Source organism: Rhipicephalus microplus, chromosome 1, assembly GCF_043290135.1.
Source record: "Rhipicephalus microplus isolate Deutch F79 chromosome 1, USDA_Rmic, whole genome shotgun sequence".
Taxonomy (NCBI): Eukaryota; Metazoa; Arthropoda; class Arachnida; order Ixodida; family Ixodidae; genus Rhipicephalus; species Rhipicephalus microplus.
Window position 1 is genome coordinate 188,093,235 of NC_134700.1, and position 18,126 is coordinate 188,111,360.

At 44.6% G+C, this 18,126-nt stretch overlaps 1 protein-coding gene across 1 annotated transcript; it reads left to right on the forward strand.

Annotated features, from left to right (window-relative positions):
- Window positions 1–4,695: 4,695 nt before the first annotated feature.
- LOC119178532 (FMRFamide-activated amiloride-sensitive sodium channel) lies at window positions 4,696–14,446 on the forward strand. The gene is made up of 7 exons (XM_075867989.1): window positions 4,696–5,271; window positions 6,336–6,490; window positions 9,178–9,287; window positions 9,730–9,890; window positions 10,527–10,634; window positions 13,016–13,133; window positions 14,370–14,446. Exons 1-7 carry the CDS (start codon window positions 4,696–4,698, stop codon window positions 14,444–14,446), a joined length of 1,305 nt encoding a protein of 434 aa, XP_075724104.1.
- The last annotated feature ends 3,680 nt before the right edge of the window (window positions 14,447–18,126 follow it).

Here is an 18,126-nt window from a genome sequence, read left to right on the forward strand (position 1 = left end):
CTTGTGCAGCCAGGAACAAAGAGAGAGGAAGTAATTAATTTGTCGCCATTCCTTGTGAGCTCGGCGGCCTCTTTGAGCTGATTCTCCAGAATTCGAAAAAAAAATGATCAAGAAGGTAAGAAGGTACTTTAATGCCTGCTACAAAGACTATGTGAAATGCTCCACAATGATGAAATGAAAGAAAACATAGCCTCAACAGCAGCACACAAGGCAATATAAAGTACGGATGGGCGGAAAAAAGCCTTTCGAGTGATCAGTTATTGCCGACCGGCTGTGGACACTATGTCAGCGACCGAAACACACAAAAATATTCTTTTTGTTTTTGAGCAAACGAAAATGACAACCAAGCATAGAGCAATACGTAAAACTTAAAAATAATAAAATGAATAAGAATATGGGTGAGATAACTAAGCTAGCCTTTCTAACTTTGAGCATACCCTGTTTCACCATGATTATATTGCGGAAACTTTTTGCGAGAAACAATCAGACTGGGTATCTGCGTACCATCTCACAATAATCATACTCTAAAATATATCTATCTATCTATCTATCTATCTATCTATCTATCTATCTATCTATCTATCTGTCTGTCTATCTATCTATTTATCTATCTATCTATCTATCTATCTATCTATCTATCTATCTATCTATCTGCTTTATTTTAGGTTGATTTTCTTTGAATTGGTTTTGTTTCGAAAGCCTATGACTGACTTATACGTTTTCTATCGTGCTTCTTTCTCTTACTTTTCTTCTGAGGTTAGGCTCCAAAGAAAATATTTCTCTAATAACAAAGTCCACGCAGTCTCTTTTACAAATTTTCTATATGATATGGAACCATGTAGTTTTATTATGGGAGCCTCCATTGTTTCATCCTTCCGTGTAACGTTGTGGTCGATCGGCACCGTCATAGCATCTTTCGTTTTCTTTCTAACGTCCGTCCGCGTCTGGAACACTGAAACAAAAGGCGTATATCGCGACTTTACCGGCACGTGGGCTCCGCAGTAAGCTTTCTCAAGTTGTGGCATAGAAGAGTCTCCTCAGCTCGAGATATCCTTGGGGGAAGACGAAGCTGCAGATCGGGATCCAAGTTATGCAGGCGCGCGTTTGTGAAGTCTGTTGAGTTCCACTGTACCAGTGAGAGGTCACGTGCAAGCGAAAAAAGTCTTGTAGCTGCGTCGGTTCTTGAGAACGGGATGGCTGTGTATTGGGTACCATCGTGTGCAGATCTAGCGGCCTCATCTGCGCGGTCATTGCCATATATACCGCAATGACCTCCAAGCCGCCTGTGGCTTGGAGTGGCCTTCACGAACGCATATTCTTATCTCATTGGGATGGCCAGCTCTCCTACATGCACTTACTGCAGTTGCGAAGAAACCATCGCGCACCTTCTGTGTGAGTGCACCCATTTCGACGCGAAAGACAAGAACTCACTGCAACTCTGGATAGACTAGACGATCGGCCTTTGTCGGAACAAAGGATTCTGGGTCATTGGCCGAGCCCATCCTCAGCCCAGAAGGCTTTGAAAGCTTTGCTGCGTTTTTTGCGGACAACTGGCCTCAGAGACAGACTTTAGTGTCTTATACTCTTTGATGTTGCCTTTCCTCTGTCGCATTTTTTTTTGTAATTTTTCTCTCTCTTCGCAACATTTCTTTTTAACATCTTTCGTTCCCCTCACCCCTTTCCCCAGCACAGGGTAGCCAGCCGGTCTAAGAACTGACTAACCTCCCTGTCTTTCCGCTTAAACTTTCTTCCTCCTCCTCCTCCTTTCTCAAGTTGTCATTTTCCTGTCATGTACTACATTTACCCTTCCAAGGTTCTCAGTTATTTGCCTATAGCGAGGCATTTGATTCCAACGTCACGAACTATTATGACAAAACTCTCGTAGAAAGTTAACTCCTTGTACACTGGTCAACTCTCATGCCTAGAACTATGGTCTATCGAGCTTGGAACTGCAGGAGCGACATCTACAGTCGCGAATAAGCCACATCTGAGCATGCGCAGTGCCAATGATGAGCCTCTTTTGCATTCTCGACATTTGTTTATCCCCGCGGATGCAATAACCACTTTGCCTCTCAAAAGCGTTCCCAGCGTAGTATACCAAAAAAAGAAGAAAAAAATGAACGGAGCGGTTTTCGGCACCCTTCATGTGTAATCTGAGATATAGGCTGACTCTTCGTTCACGGTCTCATTATCACAACAGCACATTTGCCCCTAATTATCAGCTGAATAAAGTTTTCCGTGATTTCGGCTCTCTAATGTTGACAGCGCTTCCGACGGCCAAAGCAGTTCGTGCGGCCGCAGCGTTAAACAAGGAAGAAAACTCCTGTAGACACGGAGGCCACATTCCGAGAAATCTCAGAGAATTCTCAGAGACTATACTTTACGTTTTTGTTAAATCACACATGGTGGCGCTGCAAATAATTACAATCGGCGTCAAACTCTCTCTTCACATTTCAAGACAGTTCTATAGCAACCCGTACCAAATGAAGCTAATATTAAGAACAAAGAAAAACAATACAGATATAAGAAGTTGAACTGAAAACTAAAGACTCAGCATTCACAGTCGCAATTCGAACCTGGTTCTTTCGAGCGAGAAGTGAACATTCTTTCTCTGCATTATTCTGGCGAAGCCACGCGTATCTTTCAAAAGGACGACACATTGCGGGCCACCGACCGCAGCACCACGAGCTTATTGACCCTGATTTGGCTTCGCTTTCCGCGCGTTGGTGCTGTGGCCACCACGAGCATTCATCTGTTCTAGTTCACTTTAGCATTGCCAAGGCGACCATTTTCAACCAAATTAGGGCTTTGTACCTCATAACGCGTTAGTGTTAAGGAGCTTGTATCACAAAGATTCCGGCGTTGGTGTCGGCGTCGGTGCCGGCATTAGCATCGTTGGTTGTGAGCGAAAGATCATCATTTTGTCTATGACCCAAATGTCTAGAAAGATGCTGATACAACAACATCAAAAATTTACGGCTAGCAAAAATCGAACCCGGACCGGGCTGTCTGCGTGGAAAGCAGGTGTTTTACTATTCAGGCAAATTATTTCTTGAAACTGTTATAGAAAAACATGAATGTGGTGTAGTGAAGGAGTCTCCCGGTTAACGCATCATTTAAAGCCTGGTAGAAGCGTAAAATCACACCAGGCGTCTAAGGATGTGAATTTAGCAACGCGCGGGTGTTCAAAAAGACGGCGCATTACAAAGCATTCACAGATATGTAATCATCATCATCAAATTAACAGTTGTGTAAATTCGCGTATTTGCCTACGGAGGCGTAGTGGGCCCATCACTGATTCTCAAAAAGAAAAACTATGGCACAGTCAGCCCTTAACAACTATGCTTGCATTAGGCATTCCATGATATTTTGAATCAACTAGTGTTACGCGCACATTTCTTTGTTTCCTTGCGGCTAGGTTGAGGTATGCACTGGATACTGAAGCACACTAGCAGTTTAGAAGGCGATGCGCGCTATAGGCCCGACTATGCTATCGCAATCTACTCTTGAAGGCGATGCTCAAGCGTCCTTCCACTTTTGATCGAGAAATGTATTTAGGTTGACCAAGGGTTGTATACTTCTTGAATTATATGTCTTCATTTATAATTATAATCTTCATTTATATGTTACAGAACAGTTTATTTTTGTTGAACGAGAGAATTAGGAAACTAAAATGCATGAAATAAAAGCTTTTGTAACGCCGAAAAAATGCTCGAGCTTTATAGTTGGGAGCTCTTTGACATTTCCTCCCAAAAATAGAATGAAACAAGCGAAATCCAGAAAATTTCAGTTGCATATCCAGAACCCTTTCATGGCTAATGACACAGATCACGAAACACTGACTGCGTAGATATGCTTTCAAGCGCCTTCCGGTCTGCGAGGCTCCGGAGGCGACCCGTTAGGCAACATCGCAAACGCAGTGCTTTCTGTGAATCCATTTCCCGTCGAGCCTGTTGCCTTAGTGCATATGAACAGCCGTGCCCAGATGACCTACTGAGGTTTTGGAATCGATGTGTTCAGCCGATCATCCGACCTTCGCAAAGTACATCGATGTGAGTCACGGGTTTACACGTGGCACCCAGTACAAGAAGAGTGCTCGCCAACAACCGGGGCAGCTCGGATCAACAGTGCTGGCAGTGCATGGGTCGCGTGCCTGACTGTCAACAACTCCCTTTTGGGATTCCGGCATGTATGGACTTGTTCCTTCAGTTATCCCAAGTCAGTACCTAATAATCGCGCAGCGTTCATTCTTCGAGCGATCGACCATTAGAGGTTTTGAGATTGTAACACGGTATCGCAGATGTGCTTAGCGAAAACAAGTCAACGAACAAGCCTGCTGAAGATCTGGTGCATAAACTCTGGTTATGCGGATAAGTACGAACTTCCACTGAACATCAATGAATCACAATGGCTGTGCTTCATTGGGATCCGCAAGACACATCTTTCCGAAGCTGCGCTGAAAGGGTAACTGAACGCCTCAACACTTCAACGGTATTCTACGAAGTCAGCATCGCTGTAAATTACTATACAATCAAATCTTACCGCACGAGTTCTTACAACAGGACTATTCTAGCACCCGCTTGGTTACGTTAATTTGGCCTTGCAAAGGGGAAGGCAACCACCACATACCTCGTTCCTCGAGCGTCCACATCAAATACCACTCTGTCTCGAGAACGTGGACTAGGCCTCGCCCAGATGGAGTCGTACCTGCGGCGACTGGGCGAGTGGCGACGCGGTGCTACGAACTTCTTCGGCAACAGCCGGAGGAACTTCAAACCGACACCACCTTCAGTGATCGATTTGAGCCGCTTGCGGCAGGCGCAGCAACCGCGAAGCCTGCTACAGCAACCGCTCCTGAGCAGGAGACGTGGGTCCTTCTTCAGAGACAAGGCCACGTCAGCACGTTCGGGTGTGCAGGAGGCCACGGCCAACTGCTGCTTGACGGCTCGAGGCCTGTACTCGCAGTCCACGGTTCCCGGGTTCATTCAGATGGCGCAAGCTCGGAACCCGTTTCGCATCATCATTTGGTTCGTGGCCTTCGTCGGGCTCGGCTCCGTGGCGCTGAGTAACTTGTACGAACTGATGCACGAGTACTTCCAGTACCCGCTCACTGTGAACATACGACTGGAGGACGTCTACAACGTGGAGTTTCCGGCAGTGACATTGTGCAACCTGAACCCCGTGCGAAAGAGCCTGTTGTGCGGACAGGAGACGGACCTCGACTACACCCTGCAGGAGTTCCTCTGCAACAAGACGGCTGAGATGACTGTGGTGAGCACGTCAGGAATGAGTAGCAAAGCTGCCCGCAACAGGACGCTAAGTAAAAATTTTTAAAGCTCAAATAAGCTAGTGAAGCTGGTGCAGGTATCTGGGTAGTAAATGATATAGCTCAAGTATAAGCCGAAAATCAGAGCAATAATTATCACGGTAGATGGTTTAACGATAGGTACACATTAGTTTGCTATGAATCCTTGCATTTCATGGAATACCAGCTCTGAAGAAATTATTAACAGGCATGGAAATGCAAGAAATGAACAGTTTGTCCAGTAGCCAAATTTCATGATCAAGCTTACTGTCGAGCTCGAAAAACTAGAGTAGCATAGAGTTTTTACAATGTGTAGCTTGCTGCTACTATCAAGTTGATCAAAACTTTGCCGTTAATTAACATGTGTACTATTCTAGAATTATATAAGCGATAGCAATAATTTTTTCGGTAAAAATGGAACGAGTTAGACAACTCGTTACGCGTGTAAGAACGTTTTTCATGTTCACTGTTACGCTTTTTATGCCTAATATTCTGTCCTTTTTTATTTATTAGTTGTATATCAGATATTCGCGTTTTAGGTATTGCACTCACTTAATTCATTTCTGCCATGTGTTCTTGTTGAAGAAGAACTAAAGCAAATACACGAAAAGAGGTTTCTCGTGCACTGTAAAAAAATGCAAAGTGTTTATTTTATCCGAACTTAAAACCCAATTTTGCAGCATGAAGTGTCCCACTGCTCTGATATCAACGGCAAATGTCGAATAGGGTAATGGTTACTCTCAGCAATTCTTGAGAATCTTTATGTGTATGACACATAAAGTACACATTTTTACTGCCTAATGCTTTCACGTTTACTCATCGCTGCTACCATGGGGTGAACAAATTTTTACACCCAACCTGGCAACCAATAAAAAAAAATCTCGCTTCCTCAAGGCTACATTTGTCAACGTACATTTACGGCATATGCTCCCTAAGAAAGCGCATGCATGTGGTGTAGCTTTCATCTGACGATACTTGTGACTGATGCCTGGTGCGCCCAAACCGATTTGGTTTTTATGATTTCCAATAGACTCGAGGTGAAGACGAAGGCCAGCTAGAACAGTTCGTCATGTGGCTGGCCACTAAGCAGCGGACTGAGCCGGAACTCGCAAGGACGTTGGGCCATCAACTGCCCGATCTACTCAGGACATGCAGCATTCAAGGAATTAAATGCGACTTGGACAGGTTGGCAATTCAATTTCTGTGCAATCACGCTACGAAACGTCTCCGATGCAAAACTATCATGTATCTAACATCGTGAGGGACGCAGAGAAGAGGTGAAAAAGCAAGGAAGCCAACAAGAACATTCGTTTTGCAACACTACAATGGAGGATGGAGTGGAAGAGAAAGATAACAAGAACATATAGATAGAATCAAAGCACACGTCCACAATCACCGTAGTGCATGACGATTGTCAGTGCTACAGTCATGCGAGAAAAACACACCAAACAGGTCTATGGTCTTCTTGTTTCTTTGTGAGAGAAAGAAAGGAGTGTTTATTTCATAAAATGGGCTGGCAGAGTAGTTTTAGTAGCTTCATATGATGGCTCGAAGTTCCTGGACTCGCCCTTTGCGACCAATAAAAAATATTCATTCTTTCATTTTGATGAAAGTCAAAGTGCGTTGCCTGGCTAGCTGATTGATAAGGCCGTTCGAAACCTGACTAAACGGGAACAAGTCCAACACACACACGCGCGCGCGCACACGCACACATCACGTTGTCTTTAAAGAAACTAAAAAACTCAAATTCGCATTTTTGGCGCGATCTCAACCCATTGTAACTAAACTGTGGTGTCGAATTTAGAAATCTCATTTCCTCGTTGGACCATGACAAAGTTGACATGCTGACTCACTTATAATTCATTCTTTTTTCTGTTTCACAGGATTCAATCATTTTCCTAGTCAAACAATCGTTTCTCCAGTTGAGAATACTGGTTTTATGAAACATCGCAATATAGCCACATTTTTAGCAGGAAATAGCAAGATGAATGACAGCAAGATACACAATATTTGTGAATTGCACATTTGCTAAGCTGGCCGTTGTTCCTTTCAGGGAGATAGTCCTGTTTTTTTTTTCTAATTTCATCACATTCATCGTCTTCGTACCCGATTGATAGAGCATGAGTACCACGTTACAAAATTTGCTTCCAGGTATTTTGCTATTTATTGTCAAAAATATATCCTGATGTTTTAAAAAAACGAGAGTTCTCAATTAACCGTAAGACAGATTGACGAAAAAGATTATTAAAACCTGTGAAATATCAGAAGAATGAATGATAAATGTGTCAGCTTGCCATCTTTGTCAATGTCCGACAAGGAAATGAGATTTCTTTATCCGTTTTCTTAGTTTCGTTCAAACTGGCCATGACTAAGGCAAAACATGCGCGTTTGAGTACAAGTTCAATATCTCTCTTGCTTTGTTTTCACGTGCTCACGTACATACACACATGCATCTCGTGCACAGGAAAACAAACAATCCCAATTGAAAGTCAGCGCTGTGTTTGTGTGAGCGTGTTCTAGTCTGACCGCATCAGCGCGGCGCTGCCCGAACTTGTCATGAAAAAAATATCCAAACTCGGGTGGTCGTTCAAGCCACAGTTTCGACATTGGGGCTTCCACGATGAAGACTTGCAGGAGCATTGACTCCAGTGACGTATTTTGTTCAACGACGTTTCATTACTTCAACCATTCATATTTTCCTGAACATCTGCATTATTTTCTTGGCTTAGGCGAAACGATATATTGACGCGTTATATACCTAAAAGCAGATTATCTACTGTTCCCAGACGTCATTCTGGCTCATAGAGTTGACGAATAATAGGCTTTTGTTAGCTCAGCGGAAGTCGGTTTCCTTTAGACGACAGAATCATCGTAGGCATCTTTCACTCTAAGAATGCAATTAACTAAACACAAAGAGTATCACCCATAGTATCTGATAGAATATCTGCTTTATCACACTCGAATGAAGATGGTTGTATGCAGCAGTCCTTGTCGCAGAACTGCTAGCTAAGCATAGACAAATAGGGTTTGTTTGTTTTTTCGACTATGTGGTCTGCATTCATTAGAAAGAATGTACGATTCAATTACTCTCGAGGGTGGTCGCGGTATTTTATGCCACCTGTTTGGAGTCCACGCCGATGAGTCCGTGCTGACCGAACTCGAATTCAGCAAACACCTGCTCTGAATCATCGACTCTTGATTGCGAAAAAAAATAATCACAACCCTGGAGTGATATTCTGTTTGTATAAAACACCGTCGCCGTCATGTGACGCTCCCGGTAAGAATATTCCTAACACAAGACATGACAAAAGGGGCAAGTGATCAGTCTTCTATTGATATATCTAGATATAAATAATGAAATGGTGGAAATTATTTCACGAATACTGCCACCTTATTTCCTTGCTTCTGAATTGCACACTCTTACTCCGTCCAATAGTGTGCTACATTTGCAGTTTCAAAGAAGGCAACCAAAGTCGATATTGCCCTCTTTTCTCAAGTGTTATTTCTTTCCACGATAACGTGCTTTGGAGTAAAATGAACACATTCCAGGTAAAGGATATTGAAAAAAGAGGTAGTGATAAAGGTGCTATGCCTTTTTTTTTTGCCATATCTCTGGTCCTATATATATGTTAGACACTGAAGCATTCAAAAGAAAAGTGCGCCGCTGTAAAAGACGCATAGCTTAAAACTGTGCGAGGAATGCGTTCAGAAAAAAAGAAAAGCGTCTAAGCATTCGTAAAATAATCTAGAGCTTGACATGTAAACAAACAAATAAAAACACGACGTGAACTTCACAATTGCCTATGCATATTTGTGATAAGTTCTACGAAATGGGTCTGTTTAAACCGAGTTTTTTTTTCCTTTTTGCGCAGAATGTTTACCATCGTCTTCAGTTCCAGATACGGGAATTGTTTTTGCTTTCACTGCAACAGCAACAATGAGCCCGTATTTCGCTACAGGAGACTTGGAAGGCCGGAACAAGGTGATATGAAACACGATCAGAGTTTTTCAGCGAAAGATAATGACCTAGAAAAATCACACGTTACTTAGTCCAAGCTTTGGGGCGAAAGATACACAACTCTATCGTAGTGCATGTTCGCTTTGTGTAGAGTTCACACAATCGAAGCACTGAATTGATTTCTTGCGTGACTGAGGTGTAAATGCTAAGCCCGGGTGCGAAGATTTGGGAGCACGTGAAACAACCCCAGGTGGTCAATATTTCCGATTCCCTCAACTAGGGCGTCTCTCATATTCATATGGTGATTTTGGGACGTTAAACGCCACATATCATTCCAATTCTTGCGCGACCTACTGATTTCCTTTAGCACGATCATCTTTCGACTGCCTTACTGCAGACAGCTGCTGGTGCAGGGCTGCTTTCTGTACAACGAAGCAAAGGAGTTTGCAATCTGTCGCTGTTGTAGGTCTGGAGTTGATTATCGCAGTGGAGCAGTACGAATACCTTCCCATCACACCCGAAGCCGGATACATGGTCATGATACACAAGCAAGGACACGATCCCGAAGAGGCTACCGACGGCATCTTTGTAGCCCCTGGACAGACCACCTACGTGGGCGTCACCATGGTAAGTCTCCAATTAGATCCGCCAGTGGCTTCCATGGCGTGGCATGAAAGGCATACAAAATGATGAAAAGCGGGTGCCATTATGATGCTCTCGCTGTTTCATTGTCTTCTTCTTCGTCGTCGTCGTTGTCGTCGATGTTGTTGTTGTTGTTGTTGTTGTTGTTGTTGTTGTTGTTGTTGTTGTTGTTGTTGTTGTTGTTGTTGTTGTTGTTGTTGTTGTTGTTGTTGTTGTTGTTGTTGTTGTTGTTGTTGTTGTTGTTGTTGTTGTTGTTGTTGTTGTTTTCGGTACTTGCTGCGTGTGATGTTCGCCCAGCCGCCAGTTAACTCTTACGATTAGGAAAGGTGTGCGGCTTAGAAGTTTCTCGCCATTCATTGCTAGCATGCACAAGTCACGTTTAGGCATGTGTATATAATATTTGCACTCACTTAAGCATTGCGTAAAGGAAGAAATATTCGTTAACCTGCCAACTTGGAAATACCAGCGTCAGCACGATAAAGACACAAGACTACCCACCTCGCTGCAATTTCAAACTGATCTTTTCGTTTTTGATTTTTTTTTCTGTCTTAGGCAAAATCAAAGACAAGTAAAACTTTGTACGGTCATCAGTGGATTGTTTCTTGTCACTTTCACTTCCAGAATAGCATATACCGCCTCAAAGCTCCCTACCCATCTAACTGCGTGCCGACATGGCCTCCGAACAGCCTCCAACCCAATGCATCACTTGGAAAAGTCTACAGCAGGGCGGTACGTTCTCGTTCACGAATGTAGTAGTACATGCTCCTCTTTAGAGCCATGGCTTGTCAGCGCACCAGTGTTATATATATATATATATATATATATATATATATATATATATATATATATATATATATATATATATATATATATATATATATATATATATATATATATATATATATATATATATATATATATATATATATATATATATATATATATATATATATATATATATAACTTCATTTTTTTCTCCTCGCTGGTAATTTAACTTGATTGATTATTTACCTGAATAAGTGCTACCATGCGTGAGGTGGTGACAAAGTAGTTCGGGCGCAAATGAAAATATTTATCTGTCGTTTTCGTTCAAAAACCAATATATATGATTATGACGTAGGCCGCAGTGGATCGCCCCGAAACTTTCGACATTCCGGTACTCTTTAACGTGCGCTGACGTCGCACAGTCGACAGACTTCTGGCCTTTCGCATCCATCAAAATCAGACCACCACGGCCGGTATCTGACCCACGACTTTCGAGTGGGCAGCCGAGCACCACTGCGGTGGACTACACAGATGAAAATTAAGCGGGAACCGTTTTCTTCGAATACGGAGAGGTGGCCTCATGTGTCGCCAACCCTTTCTTGAGAAACAAAGATAAGCCGAAAGGAAAGACGTGGCGATTAACATGATAGCTCCGCTTGGCGGCTATACCCTGTGCCTTTCCTCCTAAACAGGTGGTATTCATGACGTGATAGATGAGAGAAAATCAATTTGAAGGGGAACATGAAGCACTTTTCCGAGTAAATCATCGAACTATACCTCAGTATCAGAGTTAATTGCCTGAACAGGTTTTGTTTCAAATGAATCTGACTGGATTTTACATGTTCTAGCACGTGCCACACCGCCATTAGAAGTATTTACATCAATAATAATAATAATAATAATAATAATAATAATAATAATAATAATAATAATAATAATAATAATAATAATAATAATAATAATATAAATACTAATAATGATAATAATAATAACTTTTATTAGTAGTTTTGTAGGAGGAGTAGTAGTTGTCGTAGTATGTTTATTCTGGCATGTCAACAACATAAAACAAAGTTACATGCAGTTGCAGAATCAATGTCAAGAAAGAGAGAGAGAGAGATAGCGTGAAGTTTGTCGAAGGCAGAGAGGCAGGCCTGAGCTCCAGCGCACTGTCCTGCTGGTATGTACAGGGGAAAGGGAAAAAAGAGTGATAAAGACGAAAGTGGGAACAGGAATATGTGTTGCGTACGCACAATAACCACGCAATAGTCGTCCTCTGAAAGTCAAGTGTCATGTCCAGTATCTCTCCGAATATTCATAAATACCCTTGTAGCTGTCGCTGATGCTCTATGTAATTAATTTCAAAGAGTGAAACAAACATTCGCGTATTTGTCGCGCTGCTCAGATAACTCCTTCTAAGCCAGGGCTGGGCAGACAAACTTAGAAAGGTGTTCCGGAGAACAGATATCGGAATGCCTGGGCTGGGACAGTGAGATACATAGGCTGTAATACACTTGATTTTCATGTAACGGGATATTTCGGAGATAAATTTGCAAAAAGACGAAAAAGTATCCCAAAACACCATCGCAGGGATACGAATACCAGAATACAAATATTGGAATACATTGTTTATTTTGAAGTTCCTTATGCTATAGCTGAGGCATTTGTTCGGTGCAGGTCTGGTAATATTACTATTATTGTTCCAACGTGCCGAAACGTGCAAATCAATAATATTGTCCTGATCACTAGAAAGCGACAGTGCATTACGAAAAGGCATACATTTATTTTCTACTCGAGGGCTATTAGACACATGGCTAAGTGCACTAAATCTACAGTTGTTTCTCAAACAGCGCCCATTCTGCCTCAAGGCAAGACGCATAAACTCGCGAAATGGCTTGACATCAAAGAAATTAGGGGTGCGGGATCTGCCTTGCGAGATAGTTACCTTCATAACCAAATGGTGGCAATACTCGCTTCGAAATTATGCTGCCGGGGGCGTCACGCGGTTTAACCATATGGGCCACTGGAGAACCCCCATGCACTATGACCCTGACCGCTTGAGTACCTTTGCTTGGAGTAAGACAAAATGTCTTCCTTTCCCTTGGAATGACGTCAACTTAATTCTAGAAAAAATACTGTAAGCAGATATGTGCGTCCTGCACTGAATCACGGTATAATCGACAGATCGTAAAAATATTTCACAATACTGAGATACAAATAATTTTACAATTGTATTTCGATACAGATATACATATACTCAAAAGTAACTCTAAGATACTATTGCGATACTCTTGTATCGCGATGCTGACAAGCCCTGCTCTAGTTACGTACAAAACCTGTGTTCCCAGCTCTGCCTCAAGCTGTGTCAGCAAGGAGCCGTGCTGAAAAACTGCAGCTGCGAGTCGAGCTTCATGCCTGCTCCATCTTACAACAGTTACAACGTCTGTGACGTACTCAACAACAATGGTGAGCACATTATAACTTGATCGCGATAAAAAAGAGATAAAAGTGGTGTTTCATGAGGGCAGTGTCTGGGCTCCATGCATCTGAGAGTCCCTGGTCGAGACAACCAGCGTGCATGAAGCTATCTAACTCCAACAAATCTAGACACCTTTTACGCGCCATTTAGACAGCGGCACCACTATATTCGGAACTTTGTATCCCGGCGCACTCTTTTGCACACGGAAACATCATAGCGTGTGCAAACGAATAAAAGGGGAAAAGGAAAGAGTAGAAAATTCACAGTGCTTCATTATGGCGCATGCGTAATATGTAGCCTTTCACGAACAGTTCCCGCTGCATTCTTGACATGTCGCTCGTTTCCGTGGTGCAAACCGCGAATACGTGCCAACATGTGATTCACAAAACATCGCAAATAATTTAATATTTACCACCGATTTTGTTCTTGCAGTTAGAAATGTGGTGAACGCGACAAGCGAGCGACTCTTCATTCTCTTTAGATATCACCATCACCCGTACATCTTCATCATCTGTAAATACATTAGATCATTTCTTTTTGACCTGCAGGCGGTTTCACACATTACGAAAAACCTTTTTAGAAATACCTTTACGTGGTATTGGTATGTACTTATCTGTGCCTGTCGTTTTGTCTTTTGGAGCTTTCATTTCTGGTTTCTCTAATGCAACAGTATACGTGGCCGTCCGGGTCTATATTGATGAAACTAATAGGTCGACTAATTAACCAGTTCCATTATCCTAACATGTCCACATAATTATATACGCATAAAATCAGGTTATTGCTCTATTCTAAGAATAAACTTGTTTATGTAAATATTTGTATGCATTACATTATGCACTGCACTTTCCTAGGCTATCGGTAATTTTTCTGTTGTACCTCCATTATTCCAAATGTGAACAGTAATTTTTAAAACCACTTCATTTTTGGCCAATCCCCCATAGTGGGTATGCTCCACAATCAATAGGTGAGCAACAGACACGAAATCATCACCAGTGTTATTTAGCTCAAGCCTGGCTGAATAAACCGGTTCCTCACAAGTGGTGGACGATGCTTTTCCTTCCACCAATTCCTCTCGCCCGTTCTCGCTGGAGCTCTGCTCGGGTCGTCACATACAATCCTTGCCATGGCGGCCCAAGAAAACCCTGGTCCATCCAACGTCGCCGTCCTACTGCAGCCACCAACACCCGCTTCGCTCAACAACATTCGCCTGCGTGATCCACCAGTGTTTTCCGGTCTCCAAAGTGATGATGTAGAAGACTGGATCAAGAACTACGACCTCGTCAGTGATTTGAACAGGTGAGACAATCCACATAAGTTGTGCAGCGTCCCATTTTACTTGTCCGATGTTGCCAAACTTGGTTTTGGAACCACCAACCGGATCTTCACGACGGAGACACTTTCGAGCAGCAACTTCGTGAAATTTTTTGTGCCCCCACAGTTCGCACTGAGGCAGCAAAGCTCGCTGAACGCACGCAGCTGCCGGGTGAATCTTACACCTCTTATATTGAGGATGTCCTTGTGCCGTGCAAGCGTGGTAACTCCATCATGTCTCAGAACGACCAAATACGCCACATCGTTAAAGGCATTAACACCGTCGCCTTTAACGCCCTCGCCACGCAAAATCCTGCCACCACCCAGGACGTGATAACCATCTGTCCGCGACTTGATGGGCTTCAGTCTCTTCGCCTCTGCTACGATGCCACCGACATTCGTTCGACTGCACCCCTCGATTTGCGTGCGCTTATTCGCGACATCGTTCGTGAAGAGCTTCACGGGTGCTGCTCTTTCTGTGCTGCGGAAGTTACTCTCCCTTCTGCAAAACATAGCTTGCGAGACCTGATTAAACAAGAGATCACGTCCGCATCGCGTCCGACGTGTTCCAATGGTCCCTGCGTGCGCCAGACGCCCACGTATGCCGAAGTTGCCGCGCTTTCTGCCGCACCCATCGTTTCTGTGCCTACACCAGCAGACCATACGCCTGTGGCTTCGTTGTGACCGCCAGTGCGTGCACCGCCTTACTGCGCACCTCAGCGCCCACTTCGGCCAATCTGTATACTGCGGCTATCGAGGAAATATCGCTTGGTTTTGTCGAAGGCACCAACAAGACGAGCAACGCGGCTAAGCTCCTGAAAAATGTCGAAGCTTCCATCCGACCATGAACTACCTACGACCACCCTCCCGCTCGTCCTAATACCGTTCACTGTCTCCTACCTACCATACTGACATGCCTGGGAATTCCCGTACGTCTCGCCGCAGGTCGCCTTCGCCAGGTCGCCGTTCAGTGTCGCCTCTGCGGCCTGCCTCCCATTCCACGAACGCCCACGCGGGAAACTCTCCGGTGCAGTTTTAGGAGGGGAAACTGCATCCACCGGACAGCGAACATTTTCTCCAGAGCGGCCATCGAATTTGATTGCAGTGTTTGTAGAAGGTGTACGCATTGAGTCACCACGCCTGATGGCGGCCCACCTCTCCGTGCAGCGACCAACGCTCACATTCGTCCACCCATTTGCACAGTGTACCGTTCGTGTCTGCATAGAAGGCATTGCAGATGGCGCTGCCGTTTCGATTATTCATGCTGATTTTTGTTCCCGCCTTCGAAAAGTCACCACGCCTTATGGCGGCCCATTTCTCCGTGCAGCGACCAACGCTCTCATTCGTCCACCCACTTGCACAGTGTACCGTTCGGGTCTGCATAGAAGGCATTCGTCATCACATCGTTTTCGCGGTATTTCGTGAGTGCACCCACGATATCATTCTGGGGTGATATTTCTTGTCTTCTGCGTCCGCTTTCATATCTTGTCATCAGCGCCTCCTGCATCTAAATGCCGCCGACTGTTCTCCGCTTGCAAACGATGGACGCGTCCGCCTTGTCACCACGTCAGATTATGTATACTTCGGCCATACATCGAAGAAATTATAAGTGTTAATTGCACCGACATTGTGAATAGTGACGTACTAATTCTCCCTTACGGCCATATCCTACGTAGGGGCTTTGTGATCACACCGGGGCTCATTCGCTTCTTCGATGGGTGTACGTACCTAACCGCCATAAATCACCGCCCTAGTGTGTACTACTCCCCTGTGGCTCAACAGTATCTTGCGCGGTCGACAGTGAGCATGTTGCGAATGTTACTCTTCCGAAGAACCACAACGATGTCCCAAAGTCACAATCACTGCCATTCAATGCCTCTTCCGCACCTGTGTCGGCAACCATAAGCACTGATTTAACACCTGATTATGGTGGCTAGAAGGAGAGTTATGATTGAATCCCGGCCGCGAGGGGATGCGCTCGCCAGCCGCTTTCTCGTACGCTTGCTAGTCGCAACGTCTGTGCTTTGCCTATTTGGACTTGTTCAGGATCAATACATTCCAATGTGACCATGACAGTGATCGGTAAGCAGCAAACACACTGCTTTGCACCTGGATGCTATGCGGGATATCTTTCGGCTCGCAAAGAAGGGAAGAAAGCGTCTCTCTTCTCTGCTCCCGCCAACGATGAACGGCGCAAGGCTTGAGAGCGTGCGATTCCTCGCGCTGACACACCACTGGAAAAGAACTGCGTTGTGTGTGAAGCTCATTTCGACGAAAGATTCATCGTCCATAGCTACAGGCAAGCAACGGTCAGGCAATCAACCATAACGCCCTATGCTGGCTTTCATCGCTGAAAAACTTATCGGGTCGCCTCGGCCACTGGGCGCTTCGTTTGCAGGAGTATGATTTCGATGTCGCCTAGAGATCTGGGAAGAAGCATCAAAATGCTGATGCTCTATCGCGCTGTCCTTTGCCCAGCAGAGGCCACTCACTATCGATACTCTAAAACAACCGCACCTCTCCAGTCGCACCGCTAAGTTTATCACCTGGCACCCTATCCGTCCTTGTTTCACAACAACGTGCCGACCCATACTGCCGCACCATTGTTGACCGCTTGACCGGCTCTACTACTCCTCCAAACGCCAGACTCCGTCGACAACCTAAACAATTTAAGCTTGTCGTTGGTGCTTTATACCGCTACATTTACCACATCGATGGCAACAAGTGGGTACCCGTCATCCCACGTTCTCTGCAACGTGAAGTTCTGGAAGCATTTCATGATGATCCAACCGCCGCTCATCTAGGCTATCACAAGAATTATGACAAAATACGAAGTCGTTGTTTTTGGCCTGGCCTCTCATCAGCCGTCGCTAAGTACGTCGCCTTCTGTGTCCATTGCCAACGGCGAAAACAACCGACAACTGCTTCGGCTGGCTTAATGCAACCTCTTCCTTGTCCCGCCTCGACTTTTGAAGTCATTGGAATCGACTTGATTGGCCCTCTTCCTATGTCATCCAATGGGAATCGCTGGATTGTCACGGCCGTCGACCACTTTACCCGCTACGCAGAAACAGCTTCTAAACCATCTGGGACTGCCACTGAGGTCGCCGATTTCTTTCTTCGCCACATCGTTTTGCACCATGGAGCTCCACGCATTCTCCTGAGCGATCGTGGCAAAGTCTTTCTCTCTTCTATTGTAGAGCAAGTTTTGCGTACCTCGAACACTGTTCACAAGACCACTTCTAGCTACCACCCGCAGACCAACGGATTGACTGAACGCTTTCATCGGACCCTATCGGACATGATCGCCATGTACATCCACACCAATTACACGAACTGGGATGCAATTCTACCCTTCGTGACATATTCGCCCATAAGACGGCTGCTCAACGCACTACCGGCTTTTCTCCATTTTTTCTCGTCCACGGTCGCTCGCCGAGTTTCGCTCTGGATGTCTCTTTCCTTTCAGCCCCTGCACCCTCGACGGCTCCTTTCTCTGAATAATTTTTATCTCGTCTCGCACACTGCCGTCACCTGGCCCACGTTAACACCGGCCTCTCTCAAGACACTCGAAAATCTCGCTATGATTCGTCTTGCCATGTTGTGAGTTTTCCCCCCGGTGACGAAGTTCTTCTATGGACTCCACTGCGCGTCCCCGGTTTATGCGAC

Coding starts and splice junctions, on each gene's coding strand:
- LOC119178532 (XM_075867989.1), top strand. CDS start 4,696: ATGGAGTCGTACCTGCGGCGACTGGGCGAGTGGCGACGCGGTGCTACG. Junction 9,288..9,729: donor ACTTGGAAGGCCGGAACAAG/GTGATATGAAAC, acceptor TCGCTGTTGTAG/GTCTGGAGTTGATTATCGCA. Junction 13,134..14,369: donor TGACGTACTCAACAACAATG/GTGAGCACATTA, acceptor GTGATCCACCAG/TGTTTTCCGGTCTCCAAAGT.